This window comes from Nyctibius grandis, chromosome 7, assembly GCF_013368605.1.
Source record: "Nyctibius grandis isolate bNycGra1 chromosome 7, bNycGra1.pri, whole genome shotgun sequence".
NCBI lineage: Eukaryota > Metazoa > Chordata > Aves > Nyctibiiformes > Nyctibiidae > Nyctibius > Nyctibius grandis.
Window position 1 is genome coordinate 34,663,100 of NC_090664.1, and position 16,371 is coordinate 34,679,470.

At 41.8% G+C, this 16,371-nt stretch overlaps 1 protein-coding gene across 2 annotated transcripts; it reads left to right on the top strand.

Annotated features, from left to right (window-relative positions):
* Positions 1 to 3,733: 3,733 nt before the first annotated feature.
* Positions 3,734 to 14,320, top strand: SRI (sorcin). 2 transcript variants are annotated; one of them, XM_068404724.1, is made up of 8 exons: positions 3,734 to 3,881; positions 5,135 to 5,218; positions 8,345 to 8,414; positions 9,146 to 9,189; positions 10,086 to 10,233; positions 10,394 to 10,507; positions 10,968 to 11,026; positions 11,675 to 14,320. In XM_068404724.1, the coding sequence occupies exons 1-8, from the start codon at positions 3,831 to 3,833 to the stop codon at positions 11,699 to 11,701; spliced, it is 597 nt and encodes a 198-aa protein (XP_068260825.1). In that variant the 5' UTR covers positions 3,734 to 3,830; the 3' UTR covers positions 11,702 to 14,320. The 2 variants fall into 2 exon arrangements, with proteins under 2 accessions (XP_068260825.1, XP_068260826.1); XM_068404725.1 differs by lacking the exons at positions 3,734 to 3,881; positions 5,135 to 5,218 and adding an exon at positions 7,835 to 7,930.
* The last annotated feature ends 2,051 nt before the right edge of the window (positions 14,321 to 16,371 follow it).

The window sequence follows — 16,371 nt, forward strand, 5'->3', positions numbered from 1 at the left end:
TCCTTCTCTTTACGAGCTGATTTCTTTTGGTATTTCTTCCTGGTTACAGGAGCAATTGGTACAGATTCGATAGATGCTGGGGTCTGAGTAGATGCAGTGGCTGTTGTGGGAGTGCTGAGAGTCTGAGTAGCTGCAGTGGCCATCTTGGGGGGTGTAGCAGCTGTGGTGCAGGCTGCCAAGGTTTCAGTGGGTTTAGTGGCTGTAGCAGCAGCACACACTGTAGGATCTGAGGTGGCTGCATAACACCTACACCTGTCCCTGCACTGATATTTAATCTTATCCCACATCAGAAACACATTCAGGACAACCGAAAATAAAAACATGCCACCTAGACAGCACCATCCTAACTTCGCAAAATCTAGTGGAATCAGCTTAGCAGAAAAGGAGAAGATACTATTTCCCGAAGTAAAACTGGAAGTGTAATCATTAACAGAATCAGTTAAAGGACGCCTGGAGCATGCAGATAAAGTCGCTGCTACCGATTCGCGATTAAAGCTGCCCATCATTGTGTCATAGAGATAAGAGATCGGAATATTAACTGCCCAGTTTATCACAGCATAAATCAGTATCAAACCCCATACCAAAACAATACATTTCGACCAGCGCCCACTGCTAAACGGCATGTAAACATTCATAAGAAGCAAGCAATAACACAGTGCCCACGGCAGGTAAGGCATCACTGCAATACTCAAATGTGAAAGAAACTCTATAAAAAGAGGAAATAACACAGCATTCAAAAATGACATCATCATCTTCACTATCTGTTTTAATTTCCAACCTCTCATAAATCTCAAAGGAAGAAATCTGATAATCTCTTAGCTGAGCTCTCTGTGTCTCCTCCCACCAGAGCCAGGATTCAACTTATCAGAGCAACCTGTTGGAGCTTCTCTCGAGCCCCACGTTGGGTGCCAATAAATCTGTCACGGTTTAAAGCTGGGCCAGCTATTAACCAGGTGGCAGACGCTCTCTGTTAACCCTCTCCCCCCCACCCAAAGGGAAAGGGAAAAGGGAGAGAGACTTATGGGTTGGAAAGTTAAAACAGCTTTAATAAACTATAATAATGAAAAAGAGTATAATAATAATAATAATAGAAATAATCAAATATATACAAAACCAAGATCAAGAGCTTGGAAATCCTCCTCAGGCAGAGTTGCTCCCCCAGCACAGGCAGAGGGGAGAACGCAGTAGCTCCCCCTGCCATCACACCTGCAGGCTTTTAACTGGAGAATTGGCAAAGCTGGTACCAATCAGTGGGAGACAGGAGGGCCCCTCCCTCCTGGGCCCCACCACCAGGAGGCAGTGGGTTAGTGATAAATAGGAAAGTGAGAATGACGTGTATGGGATGGAATACCTTGTTGGTCAATCTTGGGTCACCTGCCCTGTCTGCTCCTCCCTGCAGGTGCAACCCCCCTTCGGCTCTTCACTCGTAAGCAGTGAGGAATTTAGCAGTGACCTTGGTTTCTCTAAGACTAATTGGCCTGGTTTGGGCCAAACCAGGACAGAGACTTACGGGTTGGAAAGTTAAAACAGTTTTAATAAACTATAATAATGAAAAAGAGTATAATAATAATATTGGAATAGTCAAATATATACAAATATATATACGAAACCAAGATCGAGCTCCCCCAATGTTGGCCATGTCACCACCGGCACTGCAGGGCAGGCTCCGGGAAGGCCCAGGCTGGGCCCAGCAACGGTCGAGAGCTGGATTCAGGGATGCACGGATCAGGATCGGGGGCAGCAGGAAAAAGGACAGAGTCCTCCTTGGACACTGGCCAAAGGCTCAAGCTGCAGAAGCAGCCCGAAGCAGCAGCAGCACCCAAACACAGCAGAAGCAGCAAGGCGAGGCGGAAGGCAAAAGGGCGCAGGCAAAAGAGAAGGGGCAGAAGAAGGAGGGCAGGGGGCCGAGACCCTCGTGATCCCCCCGCTTTATACTGAGAATAACGTGTATGGGATGGAATACCTTCGTTGGTCAATTTTGGGTCACCTGCCCTGTCCACTCCTCCCTGCAGGTGCGACCCCCCTTCGGCTCTTCACTCGTAAGCAGTGAGGAATTCAGCAGTGACCTTGGTTTCTCAAGACTAAGTACAGCAAGAGCCTTTCTACATAATATCCCTACCGGTGCCTCAGTGATAACTACAAACTTCGAGCGTTATCAGTCCTGGAAGCAGACACTGTCTGCAAAACATGCAGTTAGTTTCAGAAAGTGCAGTTACTTAGAAGAGACTTAGCTGAAAGTAAAAATCGCTGAAAGGAAAATTGGCCTGGTTTAGGCCAAACCAGGACAATATGCTATGTAGATATTGTCTCAAAGCCCTGTTTACTGGATGACTTAGAAGCTAAGAAGGGTGACTCACTCTTAATGAAAAGTTTACTATAAATTAGCATGGTCAAATTAATAAGGTCCTACACTAATTTATAAAGTTCTTCAGAAATTTTGCTTACAAACAGAAAAGAAAATGTTATGCTTTCAGACTTTTGACAGCAGACCATTTACCCTGCACAGTCTCCATCAGTAGCTTTGTTTCAATCATACAGACTCTAGCAAATTATTTCTCATCCTCTTGCAGCTTATTTAAATACCTCTCAACATGAGGAAGTTTGAAACTTGCAAATAGACAGTCCAGCTCAGCCCAAGCTGTGTCCATTTCAGCTGTCGTTGTTTCCTGGGGTACTGAAGCGAACAAAGAGTGAGTAGGACTAAAACACGGGTCATACCAGTGAGTTCCTCCAGCCTGGAGGAGGCTGTTGAATCAAAGCTGAGACTCCTCCAGCTAATCTCCAAAACCAGAGCAGCCTCAGGCTGAGCACTGCTGGTGGGAGCCAGCACGAAAGAGCTTTCGTACCACCAGCGGGACACTGGCATTCTCCCCTCGTTCCTGCTCCAGAAGAATTTGGACCTACAAATCCAAGATAAAATTGTGCAGCTTATCTATTTTCTCTGTCTTTGGGACCAGAGGCAGCTGTTAGACTTTGAAGAGAAAGCTCTAGTACCAAAAAAAGGAGGAGGACATGTTTAACATAATGATGCCTTCTGTGATATACGTGATATATACGCACGAACTACTGAGTGTATGGGCTTTATGGCCTTTTTCTCAGTCACAGATGGGCGATTTAAAAATAATTTGAGATCAACACAGGCGATTCACCGGTGAACATCTTCAGGGCTTGCCAAGCGCCGCAGTGGGTCACAGCGCGACACAGACTGCGGCTGCCAGGGGAGCGGCCATCCCCGGGGTGTGCCGGGGACCTCGCCGCTGCCGGGCCGGCGCTGCGGGCGGGCCGCAGCAGCGCCGGGCCTCCGGGCTCCCCGCGGCCGCTCCGTCCCAGCCGCGCGGCGGTTACCGCGGGCGCTGCCTCCCGCGTGTGCCCGGCAGCTGCTGGCAGGGACAGCCCACAAGCCAGCTGAACCGCTCCCCTTCGCCTCCACTGGCCCCTCGCCTGACGCCGCAGCCTCCAGCGCCCGCGGCTGTGCCCGCCTGCGCCCTGCCAGCATCGGCAGCGACGGTAAACGCAAGGGACGGGGAAGCGGCCAACCCACCCCTCCCACACGGGCGAGCCCGGCGGCACCGCCGCGCCGCCCAGTCGCTGTGAGGAGGAAAAGCCGCCTCCGGCCGGCGGCCTGTACCACCCCGATGGGGGGGGGAGGGGCTGTAAGGGGGTGGTCCTTCAGCTCCCGGCTGTCCCGGTGACTGGAGGCAGCCGCTTGCCTCGGGCGGGTGCCAGAGCTTCCAGCCTCGGGCCTTTCCGGAGCCCGCGGCCGGTCGCGGTCCCCGCTTCGTGGCCGGGTGGTTGCGCCCGGACGAGGCCGGGGCGGGTGCCAGCTGAAGATGGCGTTTCCCGGGCAGCCGGTGCCCGGCGGCGGCTTCTACCAGGGCGGGGTGAGCGGGGCTTGGCGACGGGCTGAGCCCGGGCGGTGAGGGCTGTCGGGGCGCAGCCGCGCTGCGCCCGGGCTCGGGGCCGCCAGGGCGGCGGGGCAGACTGGCTGATGCGAGGGCGATGGCGCCTGGGGCGGCGTAGCCCCTTCCCTGCCTTCCCCCGCTCCCCACGCACTGCCGGGGACCTGAGGCGCCCTCCGGGCCGTCCCGCCCTCGGTGAGGGGCGGCGGCCTCGGCCCCGCGCCGGCCTCGGCCCCCTGCCGGCCCGTTGTGGCCCTGCCCGGCCGCGGGCTGTCCGGCGGAGTTGGTGGGGCGCCGCTCTCGGCCCTGTGGCGCAGGCACGCGCGGCTTCGCGGGCTCTCTGAGGCGCGGGGGACGCTTCGCCGGGGCGGGCAGGCGTCGGCTTTCCGGCTCGCGAAGGGGAAGCGATGGGAGCCGCGTTAGGCGGGGCTGTGCCCGGCCCTCCCGCCGCTCCTCCGCGGGAGGGCTGCTGGGGCCGGCCCGGGGCTCCGCCCGCGGGAGAGTCGGCATCTGCGCGGCAGGTGCTGCCGGTGGGCGACGGTCACTGCGGCGGGTGTCGCGCCCCGGGTCTGCCCATGCGCGATCCCCCGGGTCTTGTATCCGGTACCTGGTGTAAAGCTGTCTGTGCTTCACGGGGCCGGTACACACCCGAGCGGCCTCGGAGAGCGAGGTGCGCCTGACCAGACTCTGGCCAGCTCCCCAAAAGGCATGTTCTGGTCTCGGCGAAAGATGGGGACAGGCTCTGTTACACAGATTATCGGTTCAACTCAGTCAAACGGGATTAATTTATGTCATTCCGTGATTTTCACTTAAGAATCCATTTTATTTAAAAATTTCCATGCTTAATGCATATTCTTCCAAGTATTTTCCCTAGAGATCTGTCTTGCTCAACTTCTTTGAAGTGCAAAGAAAAATCTGCAGTGCCTGAGTCATCTTATTTTCTGTACCCCATTTTCAGCTTTTAGTAGACCAAAATTCAACCTTGTTGAGATGCACCATACTGTATCTAGGTCAGTGGATTGCTCCTGAGCAAGATTTTGCACTGATCTGCTTAAATTATAATAAATGAGTGTATCAATACCACGATTGTGACGTGGGTTTTTAAGGAATTTCTTTTTTGGTTGGTTTGACTTTTTTGCATGGTGTGTATATAAAAACACAAGTTGATTCCTAAGTACAGCAGTTTCTTAACTGAATCATTGATTTAAAATTAATTTTCTTCTTGATCTCTAAAGTATGGAGGAGCTCCAGGAGGACCAACATTCCCTGGACAAGCTCAGGATCCTTTGTATGGTTATTTTGCTGCAGTAGCAGGGCAGGTAAACTTATAAAATGATATTTATGTCTTCGATTTCTTTTTTTCCTGGGGAATAATTTCTACATTAGCTTTTGGAAAGAGGAATGCCTAACATTTGCAGAGAAGAAAACGATTGTTTCAAGTTTAAAAAAAAAAAAAGGTTTTACCTAGCCTATTTGCTATGTGTAGCTGTATAGCTGTACCATGTAGCTGTATACACAGTAACTATACAGTTTGAATAATGCTGTTAGTTTCTACATAGTGTGCATAGGTGTGTGTAAATGCATACATGTATATATACATGTATGTATGTACGCGCTGTATTTCCAATGTAAGTATATGCAGGGACTATATAGTTACATGAAATGTAACTAACTAGTGGCTCCACTCTGGGTTGGTGTATGCTGTCAGTTTCAGGAGAAAGAAGATGGAAGCAATGGGAATTGTGGGCTGTGGAGAGGGCCTGGCTAAGAGCAGGAAATGCTGATAAGAAAGGGATCATTACATGATCTTAATAGACTTCGTAGACTCACAAATGGAAAAGCAGTCTTGAGTTGTGCCCATATCTGGGTTTGCTGGTAAGATAGAGTGATTATTCTTTTAGAGGAAAAGGCATTTACAGCTTTCATTTAGGCCTTTCTTTTTTTCCTCCCTGTCATTCTGCACTGCATTTTTAATTTCTTTCCTGTAATTTTGTGGCATATATTGTTTTTGTATGATTATGGGTGTTACTAGAAATAAGTAGTTCTTGAACTGTATTAAAAAGTTTAGGAGCAAATAAGTAAGGTTTATTGAGCTGAGGTTCTGTCTTTGTTTGCCATAGGTATAGCTATTTATTGCACACTTCTAGGGTGTGTCTAAATCTAAAACTCTGCTCCTGGATCTGTTATCCACAGGTAGACATACCCACAACATGGAAGTTTGAATTCAGCAGTATTAGCTGATGTTTAAATTCCCAGTTTAAGACTGTAATTTGTGTTATTTTTGTTCTCTACATTATTCTTTTCAATCAATAATGCATCTTACAGTCTATATATTACTTCTTTAACATTGCTTATGAAAATATGTAGACCATGTATTTTTGTAGTAAAGGAGAACAGTGGAATGACCTACGTGTAGTGAGGCACGCCTCTCTCGTAAGGTGGAGCCCAAGCTAAATTCTGCTGCTGAACGTGCTGACAATTTGCCTGCCAGCTGAGGTGCCTCTGCATCCAGGTGTCACCTGGATGTGTGCCAGGAATCAGCAGTGGAGCCAGTAACTGATGCTGGAAACATGAGTAAGCTCCTATTGTAAAGAGAAAGGGAGGTACCAGCAAACAGGATGCAGCCCTGTGGAGAAGAGGTGGCAGGAGCTGGACCTCGGCAAAGCATAGACAGTCCCCAGGCTTCTCAAGTGAGGCATGGTTACCAAAAGCTGGGGAACCAGGGAGCTAATGGGTATGATCAAGTTAGCGCTTAAGTGTACGTAAGTTAGTACTCTCAAATGCTTTTTCTTTGTAAAAGTCATTCCTTATTGAAATAAACAGGGTAGCTTTTGAAATTTTATCCTTGGAATTGGAAGAGTCTGGTTCAGAGACCAGTGGCTGTGCAGAAGTAAAAACCCTGTAAAGAGACAGTGAAATGGAACAGATAAATAATCAGTTGCTTTTACAGCCATCCAGCCATCCTGTAAAAAGCCACATCTCACAGTTTTCCATAAGTACTTATTGTAGAATTAATAAAGGTTTTGGCTATGGTTTGCTGCTCTCTGTGTTGTTTTTATGCCTATATAATATATAAAGTTATCTCTGAGCTTTGAAGTAGTTTACAACAGAGATCTTGTCTTAGATTTGAGGAATTAGTTTTCTTTGTTTACAGAAGAAAGTCAAAAGTATTGTTTCAAATCTTTATTAAATCAATTGAGTCAGTCTTTGTAGGAAGTAATAATTTCATTTTTTTAGTCTGTTCGCAAAGCCCCTACGCCTTGACGAGTTTAACGGCTTAAGTTCTGCTTAAAACAAAAAAAAAAACAAGCATCTTTTTGGTAATGTTAATCGTGATTGCAGATCGTGCTTTTCTGTCTTCCTGCCTAGTTTAAAGTTATGCAGATCCTGCCTTTGTTTCAGAAGGCACAAGGGCTTTGAGGAGATTTGCTGTTTAATATGCATGGCTATTTCAAATTTATTTTTTTAAATTTTCCTGTGAATGTAAAGTTTTAAATACATCTGTATAGTTTGACTGATGGAAGAAATTTTGGGTTTAGCTGCCATTAATTTTACATAAAATCAAAACATTGTTGATCTTTTTTTCAGACCTTGTCAAATATCACTTAACATATTAACTACTATTTGTCCTATAAATAATGATACTTCATTTCTGAAAGTTACCTGGCTGTGCCATTCCCACCATGCCATTTAGTAGCATATCTCTGTTCTTAAAAAAAGAAGAAAAAAATGCTTACTGGATTTAAAATCACCAGGAAAATGCTCAGGCAAATAAATTTGTTTCAAACACAAAGCAACTCTCTTTTCCCTATTTAATGCTTTACAAAAGTCGCATCATTTTTTATATCTACAGATACAATGTTCCATCCTCGAATGAGGTTAAATTATACTCAAACCCTCTGTGAACCGAACTTCATGTTGGGTGTGTGAGGAATGTGACCTAGAATTCCAGCTCCACTTTTGACAGCTCATTGCTTTCCGTGACTTGGCAGTTGCTTTCTCTGTTTGGCTGCGAGCAGGATGTATTGGAAGTGAGTCATTTTCCAAACGATGCAGATAGGTATCTTTTCTGGGTTTGTTTTGTTTGTCTTTCAAAGTTCTTTGCTTTCTGCTTTTGTTTCTGCTAACAACTCACTATTCCGAAAAAAACAGGGTTTTTTTAGATTTGTGACAGTTAAGTTTAGAGCAAATCTGCCAATCCTGTTCATTTTTTAGTACATCATTAGATGGGAAAGCTAATACATAGTGCAAAAATATCGACTAAAGAAACATCCTTACAGGTATGGGTTATAAAAGGCAGTTTCTGTCATATAGCAGACAGGTAATCAGTTGTTTTTTGAAGGGGTAACTAATTTAATGCCACTGAAAAGGGAGTGGGTACTGGGAATAACCAACCTGGGGGAGGGAATTAAAACAATAGCTGATACATCTTCTGTTATTGAAAGGATGGACAAATAGATGCTGATGAGCTACAGAGATGTCTCACCCAGTCAGGGATTGCAGGAGCATATAAACGTAAGTTAATGATTTAAATAAACCAAAAAACCCCCAACCCTAAAGCACACTAATTCTTATGCCATCTACTAGAAAACGCTTGTTTTGTTGTGCCTTCTGAAGAGTTGGGATTTTTTATTTGCATGGCTTTCTTTCCATATGGACTACTTTGAAACCTAAATTCTCTGTATTCATTTCTGTGTGTAGAAGACTTCGCTTCTCAGCCTCCTTAGTTCCCCACTGCTGGGCAGTGGAGTTGGAGAAGTGTTTTGTTTTGTAATGGACAGACAGTTCTTAAAAAGGTGTTTTGCTTTGTTTTTAAATTGAGCTTTGATATTGACCAAAAAATTCTGTGGCAGAACTCCTCTGTCAGGATACCTAGTGTTGAATTTACAAAATCGAGCTTTTATGAGTAAAACTGGCTTCCTCAAGTGGTATCTGTGGTGAAATATAAATTTCCACTTTGACTGAAACCCAAAATCTTTATGGCTAGAGATAAAAGCAAATAAATTTTAAATATAACTTGCATTGCCTCCACATTGTCTGCTGTCAGTTTTTCTAACAAGTAATGATTAAAAGCTCTTACTGGGATCAAAATATGGTATGGCTGTATACAGTTGAAGCAATTATATAATATTTTATATATTATATTATCAGTATATAATAAAAAGCAATTTAAAATGTTACATTTAGACAAAACTGAAAATCATTCTTTTAATGTAACTCATTTTTCCTTTTTCTAATTTAAACAGCTTTCAACTTAGAGACTTGCAGACTCATGATCTCAATGCTGGATGTATCCTTTACTCTGAAATGTAAATGTAATGCTTGCATTACGTAAGTGAAGATGAGAGGGTGCCTAAATTTGGGAAATGCTTTGTAATTTCTATTCAGCTCTTACTTGATAATGATCATAATACTTATAATTGGGGAACTACAAAATTCCGTTCTCATTCATTTTACTGGATGAAATAATAATTCTAATAAATGAGGCTCTCGGTGACTGATCTTACAACAAGTGGTATCCCTCAAGGCCTCAGGGACTGTTTGTCTGTTGAATGTATGAAGGGTCAGGTCTGGCAGCGCAGAATAGAGTTTTGTGTGAATTGCTTGTTGTGCTTTTGAAATTGGACAACGTTGTGGATGTACTTCCTAATGAATCAAGCGTTTGTACTTCACAGCCTGAATACAATCTAAGTCCCCCTAAATCCTGTTCCTTGAATGAATCAGGTTTGAGTATCTAATGAGATGGTATATGGCATTCAGCAGTAGGGCCTATGGAAGACTTAGACCTTGAACAAACCACTTAGAATGTGAGAGAACTGATATTACATTTGGCATCTCTCTTTATTTCGGATATGCATTTTATTGGTAACAATTACACTGTGGCAGGTAAAAGAGAAGTGTGTGAACTAAGTTAAATTTACAAAGAACAAATAGTTTTATGAGGCTTCACTGAGAAAAGTGGGGAAAGCAAGTTCTCTGACCGTTGGTTTTGGTTGGTAGTATCTCTGTGCTGTGGGATGCTGTAGTTAGTTTTGTACCAGAAAAATTAATAATAGTAAAACATTGTTAATATTGACCTTCGAGAAAGTTTTAAATACAGATAATCAAAATACAAATTTCCATTGAAGAGAGGGCTTTTTAAAATTTTTTTAAGTTATGAAATGTTTTTCTTAGCTTTGGAATCAGAGGGATATGTCTGGCACGCTGGGATTTAATGAGTTTAAAGAACTCTGGGCTGTGGTCAATGGCTGGAAGCAACACTTTGTAAGTTTTGACAACGATAGAAGTGGTACAGTGGATCGTCAAGAACTGGAGAAAGCCTTGATGAACATGGGTAAGTTGTGAAATGTTCTTGCTTCTGGCATTGATTTATAGCATTTTCCAGTACCACTTATCATCGTGCAGTAACTGACACACAGTATTTCCAATTAAAAATGTGTTAGATTCTGTTAACTTACCTGTCTTTTCAATATAGACTTATTATTTTCAAATAGGATTTAGACTGAGTCCACAGGCAGTGACTGCAATCACAAGGCGATACAGCACTCGTGGAAAGATTACATTTGATGATTACATTGCCTGCTGTGTGAAACTCAGAGCTCTCACTGGTATGCTGGCTTACAGCCTTGTTACTGTCATCCCCATAATATATTTTTATTTAATAAAATCTGATTACTTAGTTATCTCAAGATCAACCTTTATGTAACACAAAATAGGTTTCTTTCAACAGAGTTTACAGGCAGAACTGGCACAATTACAGATTATGATTTTTTAAGTCCCCATTGAAAAATGAACTTAAAACTAATGCAGCATTTATTCCAGAGACTAGAAGTTACCTGTCAAAATTGGGAAACTGTATTTATCAACAGAACATAAAGGGTTGTATATGAGAGATATGAAAATGAATAATGGGAAATTAAGTCTTGGAATGAATTGCAGTGTTCTTCATGAGTTCTCATTCATGTGACGTGGGGAATTTAATGAAAGTACAGTGCATTTTTAAAAAATTGATTAACTGTAATTCTTCTTACCTGATTTCCATTTTGTTTTCTTAATGCATTTTTGCAGAATGTTTTAGAAGAAGGGATACATCTCAGCAGGGTTTTGTGAATTTCCAGTATGATGATGTAAGTGAACTTTAAGGAATCAGTTAAAGTTACAGGGTAAAACTAAAGAAAAACTTAAAACTGAAGACAAGCAGTAATGATTTGATTTTGTGCCCCTCTTCCCTACGGTTATGGTCTTACCTGATTGCACAAAGGTTCTGGGTTTTGTTGAGTATTGTCTCAAAAAGTTTTCACATATTTTATAGAGTTCTATAGAATGTTGTTGTGTACTTTTGTCTGGACTTCCTACCAGCATGGTTCAAGAAGATCTAAGAGGCTACGTGGCTTGCTAATGTCACTTTCTGTGACTCTTTTTTTCTTCTTTCGTTTTAAGGCTTGGTAGGCATTTTTCCCAGGAAGGGTTGTGGGAGATGTGGTGGGGACAGACACAAATCACACTCAGTAAGGCTTGTAGGTCTTGGCTTCCTGGCCACATCTGTGCAGGAGAAGAACACTAGATTCAAGTATTCCTGGGAGGTTTTTTGTTAATATTAAGGAGGTGCTTTGTTTTAATTAACTATGAACTATTTTTCATATATAGTTTCAAAGCTTTGTTGTTCATGGACTGAATTTGTTGTCAGAAAAGGGTAGTGACAATGGGTATTTCAGGAGAAAAAGTGGAAACTTGTTCTCTACCATACATCTAATAGGTGATTATTCTTTTTTCAGTTCATACAGTGTGTTATGAGCGTCTAAATCAAAAGGAAGCAAGCCATGGATGATCACAATTAACATTCCAGTTTGTGTTTTGATTTGCCAAACTTCCAATGATTGTGTCTCTCAATATTGGAAATGACATATTTTATGAAGGTATCGCTTTACACACTTGCATTTTTTTAGTTTTGACAGTAACTATAAACTACTAATGTACTGTCATCTTTAACTTTCAACCTGTGACTATTAAAGATGTTTTTATTTTCATAAACTTGCAATTCATGATATATAACTCAAATTATGCAGATAGTAAGTTTTTCTGTAGTATGTTTACATTTTCCCTGTGATTCACTAAAGCCAGTTCCTGGAGTGCAACTTACCTATTTTTGTCTTAAACAGTATCATGTGTATGACATAAGATGATACATATTCTTTTGTCTTTGACAGCATAAGACACATGTACAAACTGAAAGAGCTTTTGGAATGATCATTTTACGCTGGTCTGTTAGAACATCAGTAAGCTTAAGTTGCTTACTTTGACAGCTAGGTATTTTCAAGATGAAGTCCGTAACACCATGCACTGAGTGTAAGACTACCTGTTAGAATTTAAGGGATGCGACAAAACATAGCAGAGAACTCTTCCAGCAGTGTGCTCTTCTGTAGGGGGCTTTTGTTCCAGTAGGATTCTTGCTCTGTTTGTGTCACTATATAAAACACTTTTAAACATACAAAAACTACGCTGTGTCAGTTTATACATTCACTTTCCCTTTAACAATGAACTTCTAAGCTGCCAGACTTCAGTTAACATGTGAAGTGATGTTTCTCTCTCCAGCCCTTTAAACCCTAACAAGTAGCCTGTCCTGCCTCTGTGTGCCAACTAACATACAAGGGCCAGATTACTATTGCAGATCACGGCAGTAATTACCAACGCTGTAGAATTTACATGAAAGCAGATGCAGAAAGGCAAGACTTTTTTGCCTGAGATTTTTCAGGGGAAAAAAAAAAAAGGGTTTTTGTTTGGTGGGGTTTTTTGGTTGATTTTTTTTTTTTTTTTTTTTTTTTTGAGGGGAAGATTGACATTGTATGGGAAGAGGGAGCAGCATAACTGGAGGTAGTTCAAAATTTTTTGCAATTAAATAAGTTAATGAAACTTTTGTTAATTTTGGTCACTTCTGCTTACCACAGAGGAGAGTGATGATAGATGTTCTTTTGCTAGCCTTGTAAAGGCAAAGAATGACAGAAGAACATTAAAAGGAATATATTTCTTGTATTAGTGGTTTAGAGCACTTTTGGGGAGGAGCCTTTGCACTAAGGAATGAAAGCAAAACTATACATGCATGTGTATATATAGATACATATGTGTATATGTCACTGGACAAACAACTGAAATAATCCTCACAGCAGAAATCTTGCCTGAAGATAATATTTTATACCCTAGCTTGCTAAGAATATTATAAAATCTAGGTCTTTAGTTTCTGGGCTGTAAAGTCAAAGCTGGCTGGTCTCACCTAAAGACGCAACTAGTACTTTCTACTGAAATTCAGAATCCTTTGCATATTGCTTCTAGTTTCATTTCAGAAACTAGTTCTCTTTCTGCCCTCAAAAATGAATTTTAAACTATTAGACATGATAATACTTCCACATTCTGATAATTGTGCATTGTCCTGTTGCACATAAAGTTGGGAAACAGACATGGAATGCTACAGAAAGCATTTCTGACATAATGCCTAAAGTCCATAAAGGTTTGCCTGACTGAAGGAGTCAGCATCAGTTCTGCTGTAGTTCAAATTCTGACAGCTGATGAAGTTAGTTATTGAGTATGAAGCCATTTTGCATAAATACAATATTCATCCTTACACTGTTAATTTTACCCTAAAAAAGGATGACATCTTTACCAAAATGCTCATTACCCACACGACATTTTTCTCATACTTTTGCTTGATTGTGTTTCTGGTCTTGTATTGGGTTTGGCTGGGATGGAATTAATTTTCATTACAGCAGCCCATAGGGTGCCATGTTTGAGATCTATGACTAAAACAGCGTTGATAACATACCAGTGCGTTAGCTGTTGCTGAGCAGTGCTTGCACAGCATCAAGGTCTTCTCTGCTTCTCGCTCTGCGACCCCAGTGAGTCGGCTGAGGGTGGGCAGGAGGCTGGGAGGGAACACAGCGGGGACAGCTGACCCGAATGGACCACAGGGATATTCCATGTCACATGACACCATGCTCAGCAATAAACCTGGGGCAGGGGTGCATAAGTCTCTCCAAAGCAGCTGTTGCTTGGGGACTGGTTGGGCATTGGTCTGCTGGTGGGAGGTGGTGAGTGATTGCCTTTGCATGGCTTTTTTTTCCCCCCCGCCTTTTTTTTCCTTTACTTATTAATCTGGTTTACCTTGATTTGCTTTTTTTTTTTTTGCTTTTGCTCTTCCAATTCTCCACCCACCACAGGCCTGAAACTACTAATGAAAGAAAATATCAGGCAATAACGAATATAACATTCTTGCTATATAAGTGTAACTTACTAAATGATGAGACCCTTCCCCCCAGAAGTTCCACACTCCTATAGAGGTATGAAGTTATGCAATAAATCATGAGAATTATAATGAAATAATATGTGGGAGTAAAATTGTGCCTACAAATAAAAGCTTGGCTTGAAAAATGTGTTCAGCTTACTTTGCATACTTGTAGGGGTTTTTTTTTGGGGGGGGGGAGGGCATTTGCTTTTTTTTTAATGAGACGAATAACAGCTGTCTGGAGCAATGGAAGAGGAGGACCAATAAAAACAGGCCAAGTCTTTCTCAATTTATTTCCCCAGGCTGAATTACTATTTTGGCACCAGCCAGCTACTAAGCAGGGAAATGCTGCAAGAACAACAGTGTGAACCAATACGGTTTTCTTTAGGGATCTTCTTGTAAACACAAAACGGAGAAAACTGGCAAACAAATTAGTCCAAAACCAGAAAAAAATTCCAGCTTACCCAAGAAAGAATTGGTTTTTGTTCTCCATAAGCATTTCAAAAATCCATGGTATTCACAGGGGCTGATAGGATAAATCACCTTTCATGTTTAAACATAAAATAAAATAATACATAGGGTTGCTAAGGAGTGACTACAGAATTTGTTGTCTAGGTAAAAAAAAGCCATCTGAAACCTATGCGAAAATTTCTTCCCCATTAAGAGTAAATTCAGTAGGCAATTTGAATATGCAAGTTACCTGCTTTAGAAAAACAGTTGTAGGGTTTATGGTTAGAGAAACAGAATTAAGGGTTTCTCCTTCCCAAAAGGCATACTGGGAACGATGTTTGTATGCTACTAAGTGGGGTGATGGCTCTTGACCTTTGTGCAAACAATTGGGCATAGTTTAGAATGTAGATATATTTTTTCTAGGTTGCCCTCAGACATGCAAGCCTAAGGAACAGTAATTTTAGATTTGCCTTGAGAACAGCAGGACCCTAAGACAAAGGCTGTGAAGCTCACAGGATCATTTTCAACCCTGGTACTGGAAAAATAACATCTGTATTCTATTAAAAATAGCATCTGTATTCTATTATTAGCCATTAGCCTTTTTTTCCTATGCACGCATCGTCTTTTTTTTTTACAGAGACCTATAAAACAGAAAGTGCTGAGTACAAGGACTTACGGGAACAAAATACACACAACAGTCTGTCATTGAAAGTCACTTTACTGATGTTACAATATATTAGTAACATTGAAAACCACAGGCATTTGTATTAAATACTCTCATAGAAGTGGATACTGTGATGCTGTTATTAAAAGTGAGCAGGAATTTAGAACCCCAAATTACAATGATTTGATTTTATAAAAAGCAACATTTTGTTTAGCTACACGAAAGCCAGATTCATTCAGTTCAACAGCCCAGTGCCTGTAATGTTTATGACAAAATATCACAGTCAAAGCTAGAAAGTTGTAAATGGCAATGCTTCATTTTGGTGTTTGTCAAAATCTTACATTTCTATTACATCAGGTATGATTTTTTAAAGGATTTTAACTGCAAAGACAGCAATATGATGTCGATGATTGGTTGGTTGTTTTTGCCAATACTAGCCCAGCCCCAGTGGTGAAACATGGTTCTCCTTGCCTCTCTAAATGTTTCACCAATAAGGGCTAGTATGAGTGAAAAAATAGATAGATAGCTTTTTTACAGCCGAAGACAGATAAACATTAGCACAAAATGAAGCTGGTAGGGCCAATTGGTATCTACCACCCCAAAAGCTTTACTGAAGGAATTGGTCATACTGTAAATAGTGTTTTCTCCAGCAGATAAAAATTCTGTAATGCTTTACTATTCTGAAAAAAATATTTTGCATTTATGCAACAATAAAAATAAGTACTGTATTCTATATAAAACACTACCTATTGTAATATATCTTTACCCTTAAGAAAAGAAAAAATCAGGTTATATATTCACAGTTTGAATATGTTCTGGACTGTATTTCCAAGCCTAAAATACGCAGTCTCTACACAGGCAGTGAGCAGGAGTCCTTGTACCAATAATCAAAATAAATCGGCATTTACTGTTATACTGAGCCTTAGACTATTGCATGATTAGCTGCTAGCACCACTATACTTACAAGGTCAGTCAGGCCTATATACAGAATTTTTAATGTGGTTGTAAAAATAGACTCTCCATGCTAAAGTTAGAATATATAAGGTCTTAAGGCCTCATGTTAAGATTAGTTTTAACCAAAACTT